General features: G+C 49.8%; 1 protein-coding gene across 1 annotated transcript in view; it reads right to left on the bottom strand.

The window, feature by feature from the left end:
- The window catches only part of ACSS1 (acyl-CoA synthetase short chain family member 1), a 60,324-nt gene extending 39,588 nt beyond the window's left edge, over window positions 1-20,736 (bottom strand). The window contains exons 1-2 of the mRNA XM_047744972.1: window positions 20,373-20,736; window positions 10,351-10,447 (exon numbers count right to left, since the gene is read on the bottom strand). Coding sequence (XP_047600928.1) covers window positions 10,351-10,447; window positions 20,373-20,664 — 389 coding nt within the window. The 5' untranslated portion in view covers window positions 20,665-20,736. The remainder of the gene's footprint in view (window positions 1-10,350; window positions 10,448-20,372) is intronic.
- Window positions 20,737-21,477: the final 741 nt, after the last annotated feature.

The raw sequence follows: 21,477 nt of genomic DNA, 5'->3' as shown, positions 1-21,477 counted from the left end.
GCCTAATGGTTAACAACCAATTTTCCCAGGGGGGGAGAAAGCCCTGATTTATAGCATTTGCCAATTACTGTGGTATTAATATTCCGCCGGTGGAGGATTTCCAGCTACCAACATGACTCACTGACCAACCGAGCAAGGGACTGGGAAGAGGAGCCCTGTGACAGCAGAACCAACGTCATGAGCCCTCAGCACCCCAAAAGCTTCCTGTGATCTCCCATTGAGGCTGTCCTTAAAGCTTATTTCAACTCTTTCCTTCATAAAAACAATAATTGTTATTTACTTATTTAACTCATTTTACTTAATAATCATGCATTTAATAGACAAATAATTGGTAATAGAAATTTAAATTGTTCCTCTGGAAGGAAGGGGAGGAACAAAGGGCACACCCCGTTCATTCCACTCAAGCTATCTCCTTTACCAGGCCACAGGGCTCCCCTATCCTGGGTTTAAGGCACTGCGTTCTCTGTGAATTCCAAAACTGGGCTCCCTGCGGCTCTCCCCCTATGCACATATGGTCCATGGCAGCCCCATCACCCGGGCCGCTGCAGAAGGCTGCGCAGTTCAGCCCTGCTTGAAGGCACCTGCCCCGGGATGCTGGAGGACATACCAGGTCCTGTACCCCTTCTGAGGGATGCCCTTTGCAGTTCCACAAAAGCACCCCCATCTCCACCAGCTGGTAACATGCCAAAGACCTCCTCAAGTAGAACATTAGACTGGAAAACTGTCCCACAATTTAGTCATAAGGTCCAGAAAACTAGCAAGTTTATAATGTAAGGATAGGAGACGTCTCTTTTGGAAAATGGCCTGGCCTGTGATGAATCCACATCTAGATGGGCTTACGTTGGTGGAAGGGCTGAGTGAGTGACAGGGTGAAGATCAGAGCCTGTTTGTTAGAGCAGACCTTAAATAGCTGTGATACACAGAGGAGTGACTCTGAGGGTTTGGTCACTTGCACCAGGAGGAACGACCACCAGGCCCCACCTGAGTGGCCTGGGATCTGGGCAGTGACAGGCCTGGTCCTCATACTGTCACAGTCAACAACCCAGGAATCTGAGCAGAATCTGGGTCCATAAACCCACCCCGCATAGACTTGCCTGCAGTCGCCATGCCATTCTCTCCGTCGGCCTCTGTTCCAGCCTCCTCAGCCTGCCACCGGCTGCCTCAGATACCTCTCATCTGGGCTTCTGCATGTGACTCAGGTTGCACCAGGCATCTGCACGTGAGGAGCAGTTGCACAGTGGGTTGTGCTTTGCTGCAGCTCGGGAGGGACTTGGGTTTTCCTGGAGAGATTCCACTCGTAAAGATGTTGGGAGAAAGCTGAGCAGCTGAGCCAGCAGAACTGTGGTTTCCTGGCTGGGACCAGAGGCACAGTGGTGTGTTCTGAGCACTCGGTGGAGCCTGTGGGGTCTCCATTCTTGTGCCAGAGTAGGTGCTGGGAGTCCACTCAGACGATCTCTTAGCACTCTGTCAGCTCCCTTTCTGCTTAGAAGAGTGGTAATGACTTCCTTTGTTTACAGCTGATTCCTGACAGACCTGACCCCTCTGACCAGGACAGGCAGCTATGTTACTGGAGATATGTTTCCGAATAAAGTCCCCGGGCCCCCTGAGGAGATCCTGACTTGGCACGGCTGAAGTTCATTGTTGGGAACCTCTCTGGGGACTCAGGCACACCCTGCACAGGCAATCCCTGATTTAGATGCTACCAGAGTGACACATCACTGATGTGAGACCCTGGGGAATTCAAATTCCAAGTCCTTGTTGCCTCATTAACCCAGTCAAGCAGAACCAGCAGAGGGAATGGGGATGTGTTGGTCCAGATGACTCAAAAACCTGCCAATGACTCGAAAACCTCACTCAAGTCTTTGAGAGGAAGTTTCTCTGGACTTGTTGATGGGAAATCATCAAGCCTCTCACCCAACCTGACCCACTGCTATTACCACATTCAGATCTGGGGCAAGACAGTCTTGGGCAGGGCCAGCACAAAGAATGAAGGATGAAGGAGTGCCAAGCCAGGCATCCCCTTTCTAAGAAGTATCCAGCACCCTCTTGTCACCTCTTCCTCTGGCACACACGGCGTCCCCAACCCTGAACTTGGAAGGTACTCCAAGGCCCAGAGCACCCATTAAACATTCTGCTTCCTGCTCCTCACTATTCCACGGTCACAGCAGGACTCCCCAGCCCTTGGCCCCGCCTTCTTCTGCAGCTGACCCTTGTCCTGCTTCAAGGCCACCTAGAGCCTGCTGACACTGAGAAGCCTTCTCCTCCCCAGCTGATGTTAGCACTTACTGTGTGTCTGCTTAAGCAGGAAGTGGGGACAGACAGTGGGAACACAGGGTCCTGGTCACTAAAGGGCTATTGTCTGCACACAGCAGAGTTTACTCTCTACATACACCTCCAGGAACCACAAGGAACCCCCAGGCATCTGGCCTGTCACCAATTTAGTGCTGCCAAGCAGGAGGGGTCCCGTTTACAGAGTCACCTCCTCCCTCTCAGATTCCTCAGTGCACTGGCTAAAGCCAATCAAAGCTGAACTCTAACCCCATTCCTGATCTTTCCAGCTGGGTAAGCTTGAGGAGCCCAGAAGCTCAATGGGCATCAGGTCCTGGGCTTTAAAACCAAGTATGAGCATGAATGTGAGCTATAAGCATCTGCTACAAGCAACTGCGTAGTCAGCCAGGGACTGCCCCCAGATAGCAGGGTCAGGTATGACTCCTGGAGGACAGAGGGCTGGGACACCCCATTCCCATTCCCAGACTGGTATGCAGGATGGTCACCAACAACTTTCCCAGGAGCTGTTGCCGGTGCCCTTTGTTCCAGGTAGGCAGTGGACAGATGAGTCCAGCCTGGCTGGCGCTGGGGGCTGGATGTGGGCTGAGCACGGGAAGGGGCTGCCCAGGGCACACACATATGCCACCGTCCCACTAGGACCTCTTCTCAGCCCTGCCCAAGACTGGATGCCTAGATGTCAGCACTGCACAGGCTGCCCTGCTGGGGACTGCCATGCACAGTGGCACACATGCCTACCATAGCTGTGTATAGATTTTTAAACTCTGCATCAGACAGTGGGTCTAAACTCACAGCGACACTTTCCTTCTATGTCCACCAAGCAAGGGAGAAAGAAATGGACACTTGTGGGGAGAGGGGACAGGAATGAAGATGCACTTCCCCCAAGCCGGGGCCCAATGTGCACATTTGGATGGGTGAGGAGGTTCAACCACATCCCTCTGTGCCCACAGTGCTGCCCGGATGAGAACCAACATGGGGCGGGGCAGTGTGACGCCAAGCGCTACCCACAGTGAACCTATGAGTCAGGCTTATCCCAAAGTCTTGAGTCTTCCGAAGCAGGAAGGAAGAAAACAGGAACAATAACGCCTAGTCCTAGAAGACTCCCCACCAAGCTGTGGCAGGAAATCTTGTCCCCACTCCTGAGGCAAAGAGCTCCTCCCCAGCCCCACCCTTCAGGCACCAGCTACCCTCCCCCAGTCCCACCCCAGGTGTGCACTGTGCCCTTACCAGGCCTTGCCCTGCCACCTCCCACAACCCACCCATTCCCCAACAGCCCCTGCATGCAGAAGAGGGTCCACAAAAACAGAGATCCAGCTCAAAGGTATGTGTCTGCTTACACGTGCGGACACGCGCAATTTAGAAGTAAATTTCTGCAAGTATTTGCCCCCAGAAAATTCTCAGAAGGATCCCCATCAAGGAGGTTTCCCTGGCCATGGACACTCTCAGAGTGGATCATTCCTCCTGCAGTCCCAAGATCTGGCTGTTCTAAAATACGAAATTCCAGGGACGCCTGGGTGGCTCAGTGGGTTAAGCCGCTGCCTTCGGCTCAGGTCATGATCCCGGGGTCCTGGGATCGAGGCCCACATCGGGCTCCTTGCTCGGTGGGAAGCCTGCCTCTCTCTCTGCCTCTCTCTCCACCTCTGTCTGCCTCTCTGCCTGCTTGTGTGCTTTCTCTCTCTCTTTCTGACAAATAAATAAAATCTTAAAAAAAATAAATAAATAAAAATAAAAATAAAATACGAAATTCCAAGAGACTTAGCTGATCCAAAGAAGGACAAGAACAATAAGAAATCATGTATAGAAAAATGCAAAACACTTCCCAGTTTCAACATCTGGATCCAAAGTCTTAAGGAAATGTAAGCACACAATCCAGGGGACCCAGGGTTTCCACCAGCTCCTGGCAGCCGGCATGCACATTCCCGACCAAGTTTTGCAATCACAGTTACTCAGAGGTCAGCAGGGGAAAGGGTGTACTCAGGGTACCTCCCTCCTCTTAGTCAGGGAAGCCAGGACACTGCACATGAGCCAAGGGCCTGGGCCTCTCCTCCCCCAACTCAGGGGAGCCCATGGAGCAAACTGACTTTGCCCTGCCTGGCAAATGGCCCTTGCCATGGGAAACCTCACAGATCATGGGGCTATTTTACTCCAAAGCACCCTGCCCATCAACCTCATTAGGCCCATTAAGGATCCTTCCTTTCAACTGCCCTTTTTATTTTAATAAAGGAGTTTGCTCATTAAAGTAATTAATTTGGGGCCAAGGAGAAGAGCAAGTAATAAGGGTCAGGCCCGCAAGAGGGAGAGGGGCTGCTTTTTAGCTGACTAGAGATTGTTCTCCGGAGCTCAAGTCCCTGCTCTGAAAACACCACCCTAACAGCTCCCAGCCCCAGAAGCCACGGAGCAGCCCCATGCCCTTCCCTCCTTAAATCCCAAATCCTCGTCTTCCTAGACCCTATTCTGGACTTTCATCACCTAGGTGCTGCTCCACACTTGGCCATCCCACAGAGGAGAAGCAAGTTTTCATTTTGCAGATGAGGAAACAGTAACACTCAGTGCCTGGCCCCAGCATGCCCAGAAGAAAGCCGGCCCCTCTATGCCCACCCAGGGCTTCTGAGGCAGGCAGGATAGAAGGAGGCCTGACATCCCTTCTGCTCCTCTGGACAGGGCTTCCTCATGGTGCACACCGTCCACCAGAAAGAAAATGGATCAGCCACAGAGATAGGCCCCTCCAGGGGCTTGACCCATAGTGAAAACTATACTCAGTTCATGCTGTAGGCACATTTAAGACAACACGGGCCCTTTATGGCGTGGCCTGTACGTATCGGGCTCTGTTGTGCTGTGCTGGTTGTGACTACCGCACTGACCCAGGCCTGCTACTGCTGGAATGGTGCTCCTCTCATCTGGTCCTTTATTTTTTAGCTGGGGACGTGGTAGAGTGACAGGCCTCAAGGTCACAGGACTCAAATTTGGTCTTTGCCTTAAGTTCTGAGCTCAAGTTCAAGTTCAGACCTGTGTTCGGAGCACTCAGACACAAGATGAGCTGAGCCTTGGTAACTACTCAGAGGAAGACCCCCACAGCCTGCTGTCACCTGTGTTTCATGGCACCCACATACAATCCAGAGGCTGAGACCAGCCACGGGGTCTCCATCTGCTCCACTCCACGTCCTGTGTCCATCCCCACCTTGGAAATCCCTAGCCTAAACCTCCAGGCTCCAGACAGCAGTCTAGAAGCTTAAGAATCTACCCAGCACCCCACCATCAACTTCTGAGGACAGGGATTTGTGTTTTGTCCACATCCTCATCCCCAAGGGCCTCTAGAATCTGTCTACTTGAACTAGAGTTGAAGGACAATCTTCTAGAAAGACACTGTGCTGGAAAAGGACATATGGACTGTTGGAAGGAGCTGCACCCAAGATGCTATCCGGCCACACAGCCTTGGGGAGCCACCCAAGTTATCTGTCCCTGCCTGGCCTCTGCAGCTACTGCCTGCGGAGGCCTCAGGGGAGCAGGAGGGCTTGTAGTCTGCTTGTTTCCTAGGACAGAACAGCTTTCTCAGGCCAGCTCTGAACATAAATAACTTCTCTGGGCAGCAGTTGGCTAAAATTGGGCTGGGGCAGACCTCTGCCCCTGCTTTCAGGCTAGGGACTCAGGCTGCCCTCTGCCCGGCAGAGTCATGGCTGTTGATGCCTACTCCTCCCAGAGCCCCATGGCCAGCTCAGGGCCCACCTGCACTGTGGAGTGCACTCCTGCAGCTTCCTGGCCCATCTGGCAGGGCGCTCCTTGGTACCGGTGCCAACAGATGTCACAGAGGGAAGGAACCGGTGGGGCAGGCGAGGACATGGGGCTTCCCCAGGGTTCCCAAAGCCTATCCTGCCAGGCCTCCCCTGCCCAAGGGAGATGAGATTAGAAATATGTGCCAGTCATCAGAATAGTGGAGTCCACCCACAAACAACACAGGGCACATGTCCCAGAACAGGTGGCAGGGCCCTAATTGCCACCTGAGAGAGTGTTTCCAGGATGGATCCCGAACACAATGAGCACGTTACAGAAATGCGCCTGGAAAATGAGCAAGCCAAAAATGTATGTGTGTGAGTGCACAACCATGTGCGTGCGTGTGTGTGCATGTGTGCCTGCCCAGACATGGGGTGAGCAGTGGAGATTCTGGTGAGCAGGATGGAGGTGTCACTAGGGTTGCTGGGCGGGAGTTGTTGGTCCCCATGACAAGCTCTACAACGATGCTCCAGGAACATGCCTCCTCAGAAACATTCTGCAGCCCTAGGAGGGAAAGGAGATCCACTCTCCTCTTTACCTCTAAGATAAGACTTTGACAACCTATTTGGGAAAAAATCAAAACAGTGATTGCTTGGGGAGGGTAGGGATAGTGACTGAGAAGGGGCATGAGAACCCTCTGGGACAGGGTCATTACTCTGTATCTCAATAAGGATTTGAATTACACAGGTATACACATTGATCAAAACTGAGCTAATTTGGGGCGCCTGGGTGGCTCAGTGGGTTGAGCCGCTGCCTTCGGCTCAGGTCATGGTCTCGGGGTCCTGGGATCGAGTCCCGCATCGGGCTCTCTGCTCGGCAGGGAGCCTGCTTCCCTCTCTCTCTCTCTCTCTGCCTGCCTCTCCGTCTACTTGTGATCTCTCTCTGTCAAATAAATAAATAAAATCTTTAAAAAAAAAAACTGAGCTAATGTACACTTGTGCATTTTATGGCATATAAATTTCACATAAAAAGAGAGAAAATAAACACATAATGAACTCCAGTTAATGCTATGCTGCTGAAATGCATCCAAAACATAAGATGGACCAACCCCAGAGGGATAGATACACAAATCACATGGGATAAAAACTAGCTTTGTAAAACTCTAGGGGTAGAAACTGGGTGCTAGGTACACAATAGGTGTACTGCTTGAAATTCTTCAAATTATGAAATTTTTCATAATAAAGTGTTAGAAATAACAATAACAAAATTAATTCCTATCTAATCAGGCTGTGGTATTTAAATAAAGTAACTCAGGTCTGATGCTTAAAACAGTTCTGGAACCCAGAAAGTACTGGAAAAAAATACTGCGAAAATGATAATCATCATTTTTATTTAGTCCTGCTGCTTCCACCTCCAACACATTCCATCGCATCCCTGTGCCTACAGCTAGGATCACTTCGGTTATAATGATCACGCCATTCTACAGATGGGGACAGATGGAGGAATGACAGAGCTGGCCAAGATCACCACGCCAGCAGAAGGTGGCCTCAAATGCAGACTGCAGAGTCCTCCATTCCAGAGCAAAGGCCATAGTACTTGCCCCAGGGGTGGGTCCATGGGTCCTGCACTTGCTGACCTGCCACATTTTTTTTTAAAGATTTTATTTATTTATTGGAGAGAGAGAGAGAGAGAAGGATAAAGAGCACACAAGCGGGGGAGCGGCAGAGAGAAAGGGAGAAGCAGGGTCCTGCTGAGCAGACAGCCCAACTTGGGGCTCCATCCTAGGACCCCGGGATCATGACTGGAGCCAAAGGCCAATAGATGCCTAACCCACTGAGCCACCAGGCACCACAGAGGAGAAGACATGCCCCTTCTGTGCCTGAGGTCATGGTGGGGGAAGAGTCAGCAGGGGCCACCCCCAACCTCCAAACGGACACATGGGTGTGGTCCCCAGCACGCCAGGCTCTGAAAACCACAGCCCCATGGCATTTCTAGAAAGGGCTCAGGCTCCAAGTCTGGAACCTGGTCTTCGGGCCAACAAAGGCATCTTGGCTGTTGCCACATGAGACTCTGGGGCAGAAAAGCACTTTCTGTTAGTGGTGGTTTATATGCTGTAGGACATTCAGCACTGGCTTAGGGGACTCTCCTCTGAGCAGGCAGAAAGGAAATTTCATGTCAAAAACCTAAGATGACCAGGAGAATAATTAACCTGGGGCTGCCAAAAATTAGCTCTGATCACAGACAACCCATACACACACACCTCTTCTTCCTCAAACAGCGACTGGAAGCAGTCTTCAGGCACTCAGCCCAGCTACGGTTTGTAAAATCATTCCAGGCTAAGTCTGCTTATTTTTAAAGAGAGAATAATAATTGCTTTGCCTATACTCAGAAGCATGCCTGGGGCTGCTATGGAACAAAAGAACGAAAGCCCTTCTGGGTTTTAACACACCAGTGCATTTCTTGCCCATCCCCCATGGCTTGCACACAACCACATATCTCAGCAGGCCAATTCAAGCCCAGCCCTCGGACCACCCAAAGCCACTAATTCAGTGTGCACATGGGGGATCTCCAGCCAAGGGGGTGTCCCGGGGGTCCAGGCACATCTGAGACAGTGACAGAAGGAAAACAGTCCATCCCTGAATCAGCTTATTTCTAGCATCCAGGAGGTAAGCCCATCTACCCCCACCCACAGAGTCTTCATATTTCACTAAAGAATTAAACATAAATCTAGTTGGGCCAATAACAGTAATGAATGGTGAAGCTGGTTTGGTTGTTAGAGCTGTACTCCCCAAACTCAAGTGTGCACAGGGGCCTGGGCATCGCCTCAGTTGTTGGCCCAGTCATTGGGCCCTGGGCCCTGGGCCCTGGACCCAAGGCTCCCAGGGCCAGTGCTCCTGGTTGATGGGCTACATGGGGGCAAGAGGCTTATCTGCACAGGCTGGTAGGGAGATAGGTCAGCAAACAACACAGACACTAGAAAAGGGGATGATAGCCGAGGGTTGTTGATGTGGGAGGTGGGCAAGGTGGTGCCCAGAGGGAGTTGCAGCAGAATAACAGACATCTTTTTGCTGCATCCAATGTCAACTGGAGTCCAGTTTTACCAGGTTTGGTGGATTTGGTCTGTGATAAAACCTGAGTCTGAGAAACAAACAAACCTAGGGGTGCCCAATGGCCCCCAAGTCACCAAGCAGGGGAGTCACTGCTGCTCTCAGGGCCCCTGCTTCCCTACAGGGAACCCTACCACTACCCCCTTCATTCCCACTGCCCCAGCCACATGCACCTTCTCTCTGTTCCCAGAACACCTACACTTCTTCACGGTCTTGGATGGGCCTGGAAAATCTTCCTCCAATCTTGGCTGTTCTTTCTTGGCAACAAGACCCCAGCTCTGATAACACCTCCTCAGAGAGGACTTCCGTGACTATTCAGTCTAAAGCGACCACCCAGTCACACCCTACCATGCATTTGGGGACTGTTTGTTACTATGACATACCCTAGCTTGTACTGACTGATGCAGTGGCCCTCAGTGAAACCTGTGGAATGACTGGACAAGAAAAGTTATAAGCTGCCCACCAGAGGAAGAGCATGACTTGACTGTGGGGGAAGGGTCGTATTGGTGAAAAAGGACATACAACTCAGGTTGACAGTGGGTCTGAGATAGCATCATAAAGGCAAGTTTAGGCTTAAACAAAGGGGGTTTTACCCCCAGGGAAGGGGAAAGCACTGGCCTGTAGGGACAAACCAAAGAGACCCCTGAGCAAGGCAGTCCCAGCAAGAGGGAGTTCCTAGATGCTGGGCTCCTTCAAACCCCAACATGCACACAACATCCAGAAAAGTGCTTGACACATGGAATGTGTGGAGAACTTATCTAAAGAATCCAAGATAAATGTCAGGAGGACCCTCCCCCCATTAAATGGCTTGATCTTATTTATGGTCCCCCTCTCAGAGTGCTGGAAGAAAGAGGCTGAGTGGGCTCATTTGTTTATTCCAGCATGTATTTTATTCACTTTGTACTCATGTTTACTGTCCTGGGACCAGAGAACATTTCCAAAGCTGAAACATGCCCCTTGAAACAAAGATGACCTCCGCCTAGAACAAGACAGAAGCACCTGGGACTGTGCCAAAAGCCTCCCATGCCTTTAACATTCATCATATTTGTGTCCAAAGACCAGATCCTTCTGTGAGAACCTAAAGGCACCAAGTGCCAAGGTGAAGGGCAACCCTCCTCCAAGCTGGGCAGTCTTGCTCCTGGTAATAGCCCAGCAGAGATGTTTGGTGCTGGTGTCTACCACAAACAGAGAAGTAAAGGGCCAGGAGACCCTGCTGGGCACTGAGATGCCTTCAGGGGACACACAGTACCTGTACGTGATCCTCACTTCGGTTCCAGGCTCATCCCGCTCCCAGATCAAAGCGACGCTCTCCGGGGACTTCTGAACATGCTGATCCAAGCAATTGACTGCACAAAAATAGGTTTTACAGATGTTACACTGGGTTCTTTTGAAGTTGGATAAGGGGAGGGTTTGGTTTGCCATGGCTTGTGCTGCTTTCCACTGAGGTGGACCCTATGTTCCTCAAAGGCAAGGGATCTACTCTTTGCAAGGAGAATGATTGTCAAGAGCCTGCATGGAGCACTGGGTGTGGTGCAAAAACAATGAATACTGTTACGCTGAAAATAAATTTAAAAAATTAAAAAAAAAAAACAAGACAACCAGTACACAAATAGCATCTCACAGGTGCAGGGTGATCCCTTGTGAATACCTGAAGCAGGTGCTCGGCACCTGTGGTCCCAACCCTGGCCACATGTGGGCATCATCCAGGACACCCCCAGGGACCCTGACCCAGTTGACCTTGTGGTTTTCAAGGCTCCTTGGGTGGTTCTAACATGCAGCTGGGACGGAGTGCTGTAACCTGAGGTGCTAGAAAAAAGGCTTAATGCAAACAGCCTGACCCTGATTCAGTACACAGTTCATGCGGCAGTCTCTCGAATCTGCTGGAGGCGTAACCCAGGGCAAGGATTCATATTGCCTCTCAGATAACTGGCCAGCACCCTACAAACCAGCCTCTGCTCCAACAAGTGATGAAATGATAGGGAAATGCCGTGCTGGTTTTCCGGAAGACTCTGCTTCCTGCCCCCTCTATTACCCAAGCTCAGATCACATGACTGCCTGCAAAAACAGGTTAGTGCTGACAATTTGCTGTAAACCTGAAGATTAGTAGGATCGGGTAATTTGCTAACATCCTGTTCATTACTCTCGATTTCAGGTGAGCTTCGATCTGGCAGGTTCATTTAGTGCCCCTTCCTATCAGCCCTCGCAGACAGATTTCATTACTCACTTCCCCTTCAGCAGGAGAAACAATGATGGCAAGTAGCTTCTGGACCCAGCAGTCATCTGCCCACCTGGTCTTCAGAGTCACCCCCAATGTCCAGATATACAAATTATTTCTTTCTTTTTTTTTTATTTGAATACAGTTACTTATCTTCTCTAATCTCCTCCCATACAAATGGGAAAAGCATTATCTACCATGTCTAATCACAGGATTACAATAGGAATCCAATAAAAGACCAATGTTGAAGTGCTATTGTACGAATGCAGGGTGCTGTTATCAACTGATAATACCATGCAATGAGCTACAGGAACTCCAATAATATTTCTTGATGGAGTAACTGTCCTGACAAAAGTTATGGGAAACCATACCCCTAAAAGATCATACGATTCTCATAATTCTTGAGAGGGTGAACCCCCATGAAAATATTTATATACTTTAGCTGTTGTATGCGAATAACATTTTTTCAGTCAGGTTATCTTATCTATCATTTACCCTTATAATAAAAAAATTACATTTGAGAGCATTTGGGTGGCTCAGTCAGTTAAGTATCTGCCTTGGGCTCAGGTCATGATCTCAGGGTCCTGGGATTCAACCCCCTATTGGGCTCTCTTCTCAGCAGGGAGCCTGCTTCTCTCTCTGCCTCTGCTCCCACCGCTGCTTATGCTCTCTCTTTCTCAAATAAATATATAAAATATTTTAAAAATTTATTTGAACTTTCTGAATCCTCACAGATATATGTTATACTTCAAAAAATTTAATAAAAATAGATATCATCAGGAAGAACTATTAATACTAATATTACTTATTGATACCAGAAAGTTCTTTGAATTACTAGAGAAACAGAAGAGAAGAAATGCCATAAAAAAGGAAGATAGAGGGGCGCCTGGGTGGCTCAGTGGGTTAAACCTCTGCCTTCGGCTCAGGTCACGATCTCAGGGTCCTGTGATCGAGCCCCACATCAGGCTCTGCTCAGCAGAGAGCTTGCTTCCCCTTCTCTCTCTGCCTGCCTACTGTGATCTCTCTCTCTGTCAAATAAATAAACAAAATCTTAAAAAAAAATAGAAAATAGAAAATACAAGAAGTCAAACTGAGGGGGAGGTTGGTGGCAAAACCTGGATTTACACAATAAACCTGATGTGTATGTGTCAATCAGTCCAAAATTTAGAAATCATGAGTTTTCACACTAAAACCACCGATTTCTGGCCTCTCTTGAGCAACCAGCAGATGAGGCCACACCCTATCTGGAAGGTGAAGCAGTGAGCATCCCCCAGTAGGGCCAGGCCCTTTCTCCCTCCCACCCCGTACCACTTCTGGACTCCCACCACGAGCCCACCAGCCCCAACACCCGGCTCCTACTGCCTGGCCCCGGAGGACCTAAGGGATGGACTAAGAAGAGATGACCCTAGGCAGGTCACAACAAGCCTAGAAGTGCCCAGCTGAGAACCCACACACTGAGTTACAGCTGTACCCTGCATGGGGGTGGTTGGTCCAACTGGAAGAGGGTGCTGTTCCCACCTGCGCACAAATGCTCGTTGGCCCATGGCTGCTTCACACATCGCAGGTGAGCTGATTACACCCGCTTCTAACTAAGAAGCCCGCTCTAAAATTTCTCCCACTCTGAGTTTGACTCTTTGAGTCACCCTGAAAAGTGGGCAGCCCAGGGGTAGCCTGGAAAACAGTTTCCAGGTGCTCTGGGTTGTATTCACCTGCCTAATGCCACAGCCAGAAAGCAGCAGGAAGGGCTTCCAATCACACATGACACCTCACCACACGGTCTGTTCCCATGGCAGCCAGGGCACCAGGACATACTCCTTACTCAATGAATGACGGCCCAGCTTTGAGCCAAGACCCTCACAGTCTTGGACCCCAGCAAGGCATCCTCCACCTGGTTTACACCAAACAGGAAGGCAGTGTCCACAGGATGGTCATTGGGTATCCAGGGTATAGATGGGTGGTCACTGAGACCAGCCATGTATCTGTCTTTCTGGAGCTGATGGATGGCAGGAATCCAGGCAGGTCAGCATGAAGCCCAAGGTACAGTGTCCCCTACATGCCTCACTGCTCCTCCCCACCCCAGTCCAGAACATAGGAAGTTCTCAACAAGCAGCTGCTAAGACTCCATGTGATCTACCTCCTCCCACCAATCATGTTGAGTCTAGTGAGCACCTTCCTCCCTCAGGGCCTCTGGACTGTTTCTCTGTGCCTGGGGGACGCTGTCCTACTGTCCACACTGCTGCCCTTCACCTGGTGTCCACACTCCTACAGGTCTGGCCTACAGATTCCCACTCTCACTGAGCACTTCACCTCCCATGGACCTCATGCTTCCCTCTAACTTTTCCCAAGATGGCACTTGTAGCCCCTCTGTGGACAGGGATCCAATATCCTGTCCATATTAGTACGTGTGCAGCTGAACACAGAGCACAGAGCAGAGAAGAACCACAGCTCTGAATAATGGAGGGACCATTTAAGTCCTCAAGCTGGAGGGCAACACTGGAGTCTAAATGACACCATGTTGGCTCCCTGCCTGAGGAGGGAACAGATCTCTTCTTGTCTTAGTGGCTTTATCTCTCAAGGTTTCTTTCTAGTCTAAATTAGCACTTCTGAATCCCCCGAATCCCCAGAGGGCTTATTAGCCAGAGATGGTGAGGTCCTGCCCTGAGTCTCTGAATGAGCAGGTCTGGGTGGGCATCTAGTAAGATCCCAGGTGCTGCTACAACTGCCGTCCTGGACCCACTCCAGCAGACACACACGTAGGCTTACAACTACATACATTCTGTTCCAGATTTGGGGCAGGGTGAGGGGACCTTCTTCTTCCTTTGGGGACAAGAGTAATTAAAGACTTTCTGTAAGACATCTGTACAAACCTTTGCTGGATGGTGGCCTGGAGTCATAGGGAAAACCCACGCACTGGAGTCTGGACCCTGTCCAAACACTTGCTAACCACAGACGGTGCACTGCTTATCTAATTTAAATCTCACTTTCCTCATTTGTTGTGGGAGCGATGGCTCCAGACTCAGAGATGTGGTAGGAATTAGATGCTTTGTGGGTTTCCTGCATGAGGTCAGATGGGAATAAAAACACCCTCTACAGCTACCGTGGACAATGCTCAGATGACACCAAGATATTCACAAAGCTCCATGCAGGGCCTGGGGTGACAGTAGCCCTAAGATGCTGTGTGTGTGCTGGCTTTTAACACATGGGCATGTTTCCTGCTGTTGCCTCAATTGCAGGGAGGAAAAGAAAGAAGGGAGGGTAGGTGGAAGGAAGGAAATTCTTCCTTCTCCACATCAGAAAACAAAGCCTCCACCTAAAGAACTGGGCAGTGGGACAAGAAAATCCCATTTCCAAGAACAAGCAGTTAAGGACCCAGTGTGATTTTTAAGGCTCAGCTCAAACCCCACCTCCTACTCCAAGTCTTTTCCAATTTCCCAACACACAGTGACCTCTTGATCCCTGTCATTTTCACACCATTTTTAATGCTTACTTACCTGCCCAGAAGTCACCACTCTGGGACACAATGCTAGTTTTGCTAGATCCTCCCCTATCTGGGTCACAAGTCCCTGAGGACAGGGACCATGTCCCTAACATTCCTTTATCATGGGTTTGGGGTAGAAGGGATGCTATCAGAATCCTCCCCTTAGCATCTATAAAAACCTTGAGCAAGTGACCCCTGTGTGAGGTCACTTGCTTAATGATTTGTGGTTCCCCTCCTTGGAAGAATGCAGGCTCTGTGGCATTGGGCATCTTCCATACTGTTCATCACCATACATGAATTGAAGCCTTCTTTTCCATATCTGTACAATGGGACCACAAACCACTTCACATCGGGATCAGGAGGATGAAGTGATATGAGGCTCCATCATGTTCCTAAGAACAGGTGTGCACCTGGGCCTAACACAATTCTGCAAAAAGTTAGGCAAATGTCTGTTGGTGGTTCCTGTGTTCTGAGCTTTTTTTTTTTTTTTAGATGTTATTTTATTTGCGAGAGAGAGAGAGAGAGAGAGAGAGAACGAGTTGGGGGGAGGGGCAGAAGGGCAAGCAGACTCCCTACTGAGTATAGAGCCAGGAACACCAAGCAGCGCTTGATCCCAGAACCCTGAGTTTAGGACCTGAGCTGAAATCAAGAGTCAGATGCTTAATTGACTGAGCCACCCTGAGTTTTGTTTTTTTAAAAAAGATTACAATAGGATTATCATTTCCATTATAAAGATGGCACACACTTAACTAGGAATTTTCAAGAAATATTGTCAGTTGTTTAAATACATCTCTTCCCCTCCCCAACTTTAAGTGAACCCACACAGGGAAATTCAATTATATTCAAAAGAAATGAGGGAGTTAATATTCACAAAAGGATTCACAATGGGCTTTCTTTAAATAGAAAATCTCCCTGGCACATTTAAAGTAATTACATCAGTCTCAAATTGTATTTGCCAACTTTCCAGAAGCATCTGCTATTTAAAGTAAGTCGTGCATCTGACAAGTGGGAAGAATTCAGTCTCTTCAGGGGGACCCTCCTCCTAAGACCAAGGGTTACACTTTCATTTAGACTTCCTTGAAAGACTTTAGAAAAGTTTCTTCAGTCACTGAGAGAAAAATGAGGCACAGAAATGCAGCATCTTGCCACTCTCAGTGTGTCTGCCTTCTGGATTATGGGAGGTACAATCAGAAAGAGGAGGGAAGTATAGCAAAATGGTTTCCATACCTTCAACTCATGCTCCAAAAAGCATCCAGAAATCTCTGCGCTCAATGGTCAATTAAAAATAGTTTTTCTACACCCTTGCTTTAAGGTAAGAAAACCCATTTTTTTTTTAATCTGACTCAGAATTTGGTCTTTAGAAAAAAGAATTTAGGGGTGCCTGGGTGGCTCAGTTAGTTAAATATCTGCCTTCTGATCAGGTGATGATCCTAGGGTCCTGGGATTACTAGAGTCAGGCTCAGTGGGGAGTCTGCTTCTCCCTCTGCCCCTCCCCCCACTCATGTGCATGCGCGCTCTCTCTCTCTCTCTCTCAAATAAAGTCTTAAAAAGAGAGAGAAAACAGAATTTAATTGTGTGTTTTGAAAGCAACACATGCCATTACCCTCTAGTTCTGCATTCTCAGCTTCCTGACATCCTGAGCTCATGGGCAACAAAGCACAAACTTTTATCCATTGAGCCCTGTGAAAGACAGCCGAATTTCTGATTGGTAAGAACACTTTCTAGATACTAACCTTTTATCAGCTATGTCATTTGCAAATATCAGTGAGGTGTGTGGGGGGATGGGTGAAATAGGTGACAGAGATTAAGAGTACATTTATCTTGATGAGCACTGAGTAATGTATAGAACTGCTGAATGACACTATATTGTACACCTGAAACTAATATAACACATATGTTAACTGTACAGGAATTAAAATAAAAAACCTAATTTTTTAAAAGATTTTTTTATTATTATTTATTTATTTGACAACAGAGATCACCAGTAGGCAAAGAGGCAGTCAGAGAGAGAGAGAGTGGAGAAGCAGGCTCCCCGCTGAGCAGAGAGCCTGACGCGGGGCTCCATCCCAGGACCCTGGGATCATGACCTGAGCTGAAGGCAAAGGCTTTAACCCACTGAGCCACCTAGGTACCCCAAGAAACCTAATTAAAAAAAAAAAAAAAAAGTATCCTCTTTAGATCTTGGTTTAAAAAAAAAAAAGAACCTTCAGCAAAGCAGTTTTACATAAATATAAGGGAAGCAACTGGAGGCTCTCTCTACCTGCCCTGCCCAGGTGGCCCCTGACACCATGACCCCACCTGGTGACCTGGCTGTCCCAGAGCCCCAGGATGGACTTTGAGAGCTGTGTTGGCCACCTAGCCTGCCTCCCTCTTATCCAAGACTGATCATATGCAAAACGGTGTAGTCCTGTTCAGAGGAAACAGCACTCTATTAACAATGCTGAAGGCCAAGTTCAAGGTCACAGCTTTCCCCATGACTCATTAATAAATAACAAAAGCCAGTGATTGGATGCAAGTAATGCTTTATAAGTATTTTCTCATTTGATAACAACAGCCCCAGATGTCCCCAGGTCATACATACACTGCCAGTCAGAAGAAGCTTAGCAGTGTGGCTCTGAGTATTGGTCTCAATACTAGTCTCTGAGACCTACTGTCACCCATGTTCTGTCGCCCAGCGACAAGCCCTGTGTAGGTGCTTCGGGCCACAGTTCCAGTTGAGCCCAGTCTACAGCCATCCCAGACTTTGGAGTGAGAAGCAGGGCAGACACAAGAGACGGAGATAGACTTCAGGAGCAGAAAGAAGCCATCCCCTGGCGCTTGCCCATCAGCCCCTGTCCAAAGTCCTGACCCACAGAATCCGGGGGATTAATAAAATGGTTGCTGCTTTATGCCACTAAGCTTAGGGTGGTTGGATATGCAACAATAGTAACTAGAATAGAGTTTGGTTACATCTATCTTTACTTTACACATGAGGAGATGCATGCAAAGTACAGTAAGGGGAAAGCAAGGATTCAAATCTAGGTGTGATTCTAGATACACTCTGGACCACTAAACTGTATGGCATTACCCATACACCATTTTTGTTTGCTTAATGGAGGCATCCCCAGGACACTAATCCCAATCCTATCCATTTTATTTTTATTTTTATTTATTTATTTTTTTCATCTTCACTGGCATGGGATATATAGGTCAGTGGTCCTCCACCTTGAACGTGCATCAGAAGCCCCTGGAGGGCTTGTTAAAAACACAGATTCAAGGCCTGGGTGGCTCAGTTGGTTGAGCAACCAACCCTTGATTTGGCTCAGGTCATGACCTCAGGGTCATAGGATCAACCCCTGTGTCAAGCTCCACACTCACTGTGGAGTCTGCTTGTCCCTCTCCTGCTCTCACTCTCAAATAAATAAAATCTTTAAAACACACACACATACACAGAAAGATGGCAGGGCCCCACTCCCAAGGTTTCTGATTTTGATAAGTCTAGAATGGGGTGTGAAAACTCGTGTTTCTAAAAAGTTCCCAGATGATTCTAACGCCACTAGCCTGGGGACCACACCTTGAAAACCGCTAGTATAGATCCTCCTGAAGGAGTAATGTCATTTTTGAGAGCAATACTTCTTCGGAACAAGCCATCATTGTGCTGTCTGCAGATCAGGCCAAAACACCCCCACCCATTCCACAACGTTTTAAGTGGTTCCCAGGGCAGCTCTGGCCTGGCCTGGCCTTTCTCCATACTCTGAATATACTTTGCAGACACTGGCAAAGGGCTGAGATATTCCTGACAGCTGAGTGGGCAGGCATATGCACTAGAGGTAGGAAGTTGTGAAAAGCTTTCTACACAACAGTTTTCTGAAGTTCAAATGACTATGTAGCCAGAAAGGAGAAATAAGTGAAGAAAAAAGAAGCAGAAGAATTGTTTGCTGAACACACCCAGCCCTGACTGAGTGAGGCTCATGAGGTCCTTGGTGCCTGTCCCATGAGTCCGTCCCCACTGTCTTATCAAAGAGTGTGAGGTGGCAAGCCACCCAGAAATGTTCACAGTGGCCTCAGGCCTCCAGAAGCTGCACTTTCTATGCCTCCAGAAGCTATTCTCCTCCCCTTCAAAGGCACATGCCATCAACGCCGCAATCCCAAGTGTTTGGTTTTCTTTCCATTGGTTCAAGGACACTTGCTGCTGACTCAATTTTAGAGAAAACACTTATCTAGTAAGTGACTCACTTCGATTAAACCAGCAAAGTAATATATAATATGAAAAAACATATATCTGGTCCAAAGTTCCCTCAAGTTTCTTTGCTTGAAAGTTAACTGCAACACACTACCCATAATTTTATGGCTATTTCTAAATATAATAAATTAAATTCACTACTACATACTGATCACCAATAAATGCCAGGCTGTCCCATACCTTCTGGCACTGTGTCCTCACAACCAGACTAGGGGGTAGGCATTATTGCCTGCAGTTTATATGAGCGGGGGGGATCTTAAGTTCAGAGGAGCAGAAAAACTTGGCCACTTCTTGGTGGAGCTGTGCCACACAACAGATCCTACCTAGAAGTTCAGGTCCAGTCATGGCCCTGCCATGAAGATCTGCATGTCCTTTCCTTAAATACCTCCTAGACTCCAATCAACTCCATAGTCTGGGACAGCAGGCAGCCCCTCTGACTTGGCACCTGACTGCAAGTCCCATCCTGCCCTGTAAGACCAACCCCAGGCCTAACCTTCCTGGCCATTACCGCCTCCAGGACCTGGACCTTCTCCCCTTGTGGCATGGGGATACAGTGTACCCACCTCCCATCCCAAATCTTAAAGAAACACTAGTGGATTCAATCTCAGCAGATACCAGAGGATTGACTGGCTGGTGGAGCTGGTTTCTGGAATCTCAATCACCACCCGGTCTAAAAGCAACCTGTAGGTCTTCCGAGGCAGTACACAACTGAAACACTCAACTGGGAGACACCCATTCCTTCCTTCCCACCCACAAGCCCCAGAGCAAGGAGATAACTGATTCCAGCTGCTGGCGAGAATTTTTTCCTAACCCTCTGCCTGCCACTCGGTTTGTTTACTAGGGCAGTTTCTCCCCGAGCAAGTCTCTGGGGTACCCAACCGGAGGCAACAAGTCAGGCGCTTTTAGTTTTTGCCTCTCCCAGGGACAGGAGTGGGGGAGTCCCCGCCTACATCTGCGAGCCGGCGCCCTCCTCCCTAGTCTGGCCTAGGGGAAGCCCACAGCGCAGTGGAACCCCCAGGTTGAACTCTGGGGACAGTGGACTGAGGATCCGCGCTGGGGCAACACCAACGACTGGGCGACCCGAACGGATGCCCGCCCGGGGCCTCCGCAAGCGCGAACCCTAGCGCGTAAGCTGGAGTCTGGGTTCAGGGTGGCAGACGCCCGGACTGGAGCCTTCGGGGGTCCTGATGGGATGGGGGCTGGGGCGGTGAGGCGCCACCGTTGAGAGTGCGAGGAGCAGAAGACTGGAGGAGGGGCCTCCCGTGGGGCCGTGAATGGCTGTTAAATGCCCTCCGGAGTCCTGAGCTGGGGGCGCCCTGGACTACTTCCCGCCCCGCGCCCCCGTAGCCCACTCACCAGACACGTTTAACTGGCCTCCTAGAAACCAGCCGATCTTCCCGCTGCTGAAATCACAGTCCCAGACCGTGTGGTAGGGGGTGTCCCACACCAGCGTGTCCCGAGCCAGCGGCCCCCAGAAAGCCGCGGGATCCCGGGCCGCCTGTGCGCTCTGCGCCTGGTACGAACCTGGCTGCCCCGCAGCCCCGGGGGCGGCTCTCACCCCACGCAGCTGTGGCACCGGCTGCACCGAGCGCCCGCACAGGCTGCCCAGGAGCCGCCCCGCGCAGCGGCCCAGGCCACGCGCCGCCATCTCGCCAGAAGCCCTAAGGCACTCTGAGCCGCAAGCTGGGGCTACGAGACGCGGCGCCCCTTAATGTCTCTGCGGCCCCGCCCCGTCTCCTCCTCTAGCCACCACCCACTCCTCCCCGCGCCTGTCGCGTAAGACGCTGCCTCCCGGAGCCTGCCCCGAACCGCACCCCTTCTTCTCCTGCCCCAAAGAAGAGGTCCGCTAAGGAAGAGTGGGCATGGGGAGCACAGGCCAGAAGGTGGCCCTCGGTTCTGGTGGGGCTGTGATGCCCTTGTCTTTGCCTTCCCGGCCTGACGCTCAGCGTCAGGCGGTTTTGGTTTCACTTTGTGGGTCTTCAGGAACCAACAGTTGCGCCAGGAAAAAAAAAAAAAAAAAGACTCGTGCGTCATCTGATATAGGCTCCAGGCTCCAGGTAGCCTGAACCATCCGTTATGGGAAGGAGCAGGCAAAAAATGGAAGCCTCTGGTGGAGGGAAGCACGCAGGTGGATGTGAAAACCACCACAGTTAGGTTCTTTCAGCATCTCAGAGACTGAAGTCCAAGTATCAATCCTTTTGTGCTCCCTTGAGAGGAGCACAACATCTTGCCAGGCCGACCTGTGACTCCACCCTCCAGCACACACATAAGTGGCCCATGTGGGCCCAATGGACTGGTTAGTGTGCCTAGGGCCAGGATGTTGGTCTGGGGTCTGAGGCTCAGACCCTGGCCCGAGGACTGATGCTCTTAGCAGCCAGCTGCCAGCCTTAGGCCCCTTGGGAAGTATAAGCAAAGCAAATGCTCTGCTAACCTTGACTGATTTAGAAACCTGGGAGTTTCT

The sequence above is a fragment of the Lutra lutra genome, chromosome 9, assembly GCF_902655055.1.
Source record: "Lutra lutra chromosome 9, mLutLut1.2, whole genome shotgun sequence".
NCBI lineage: Eukaryota > Metazoa > Chordata > Mammalia > Carnivora > Mustelidae > Lutra > Lutra lutra.
Note: the sequence above shows the minus strand (reverse complement) of the source record. Positions and strands in the feature narration are given on the sequence as shown.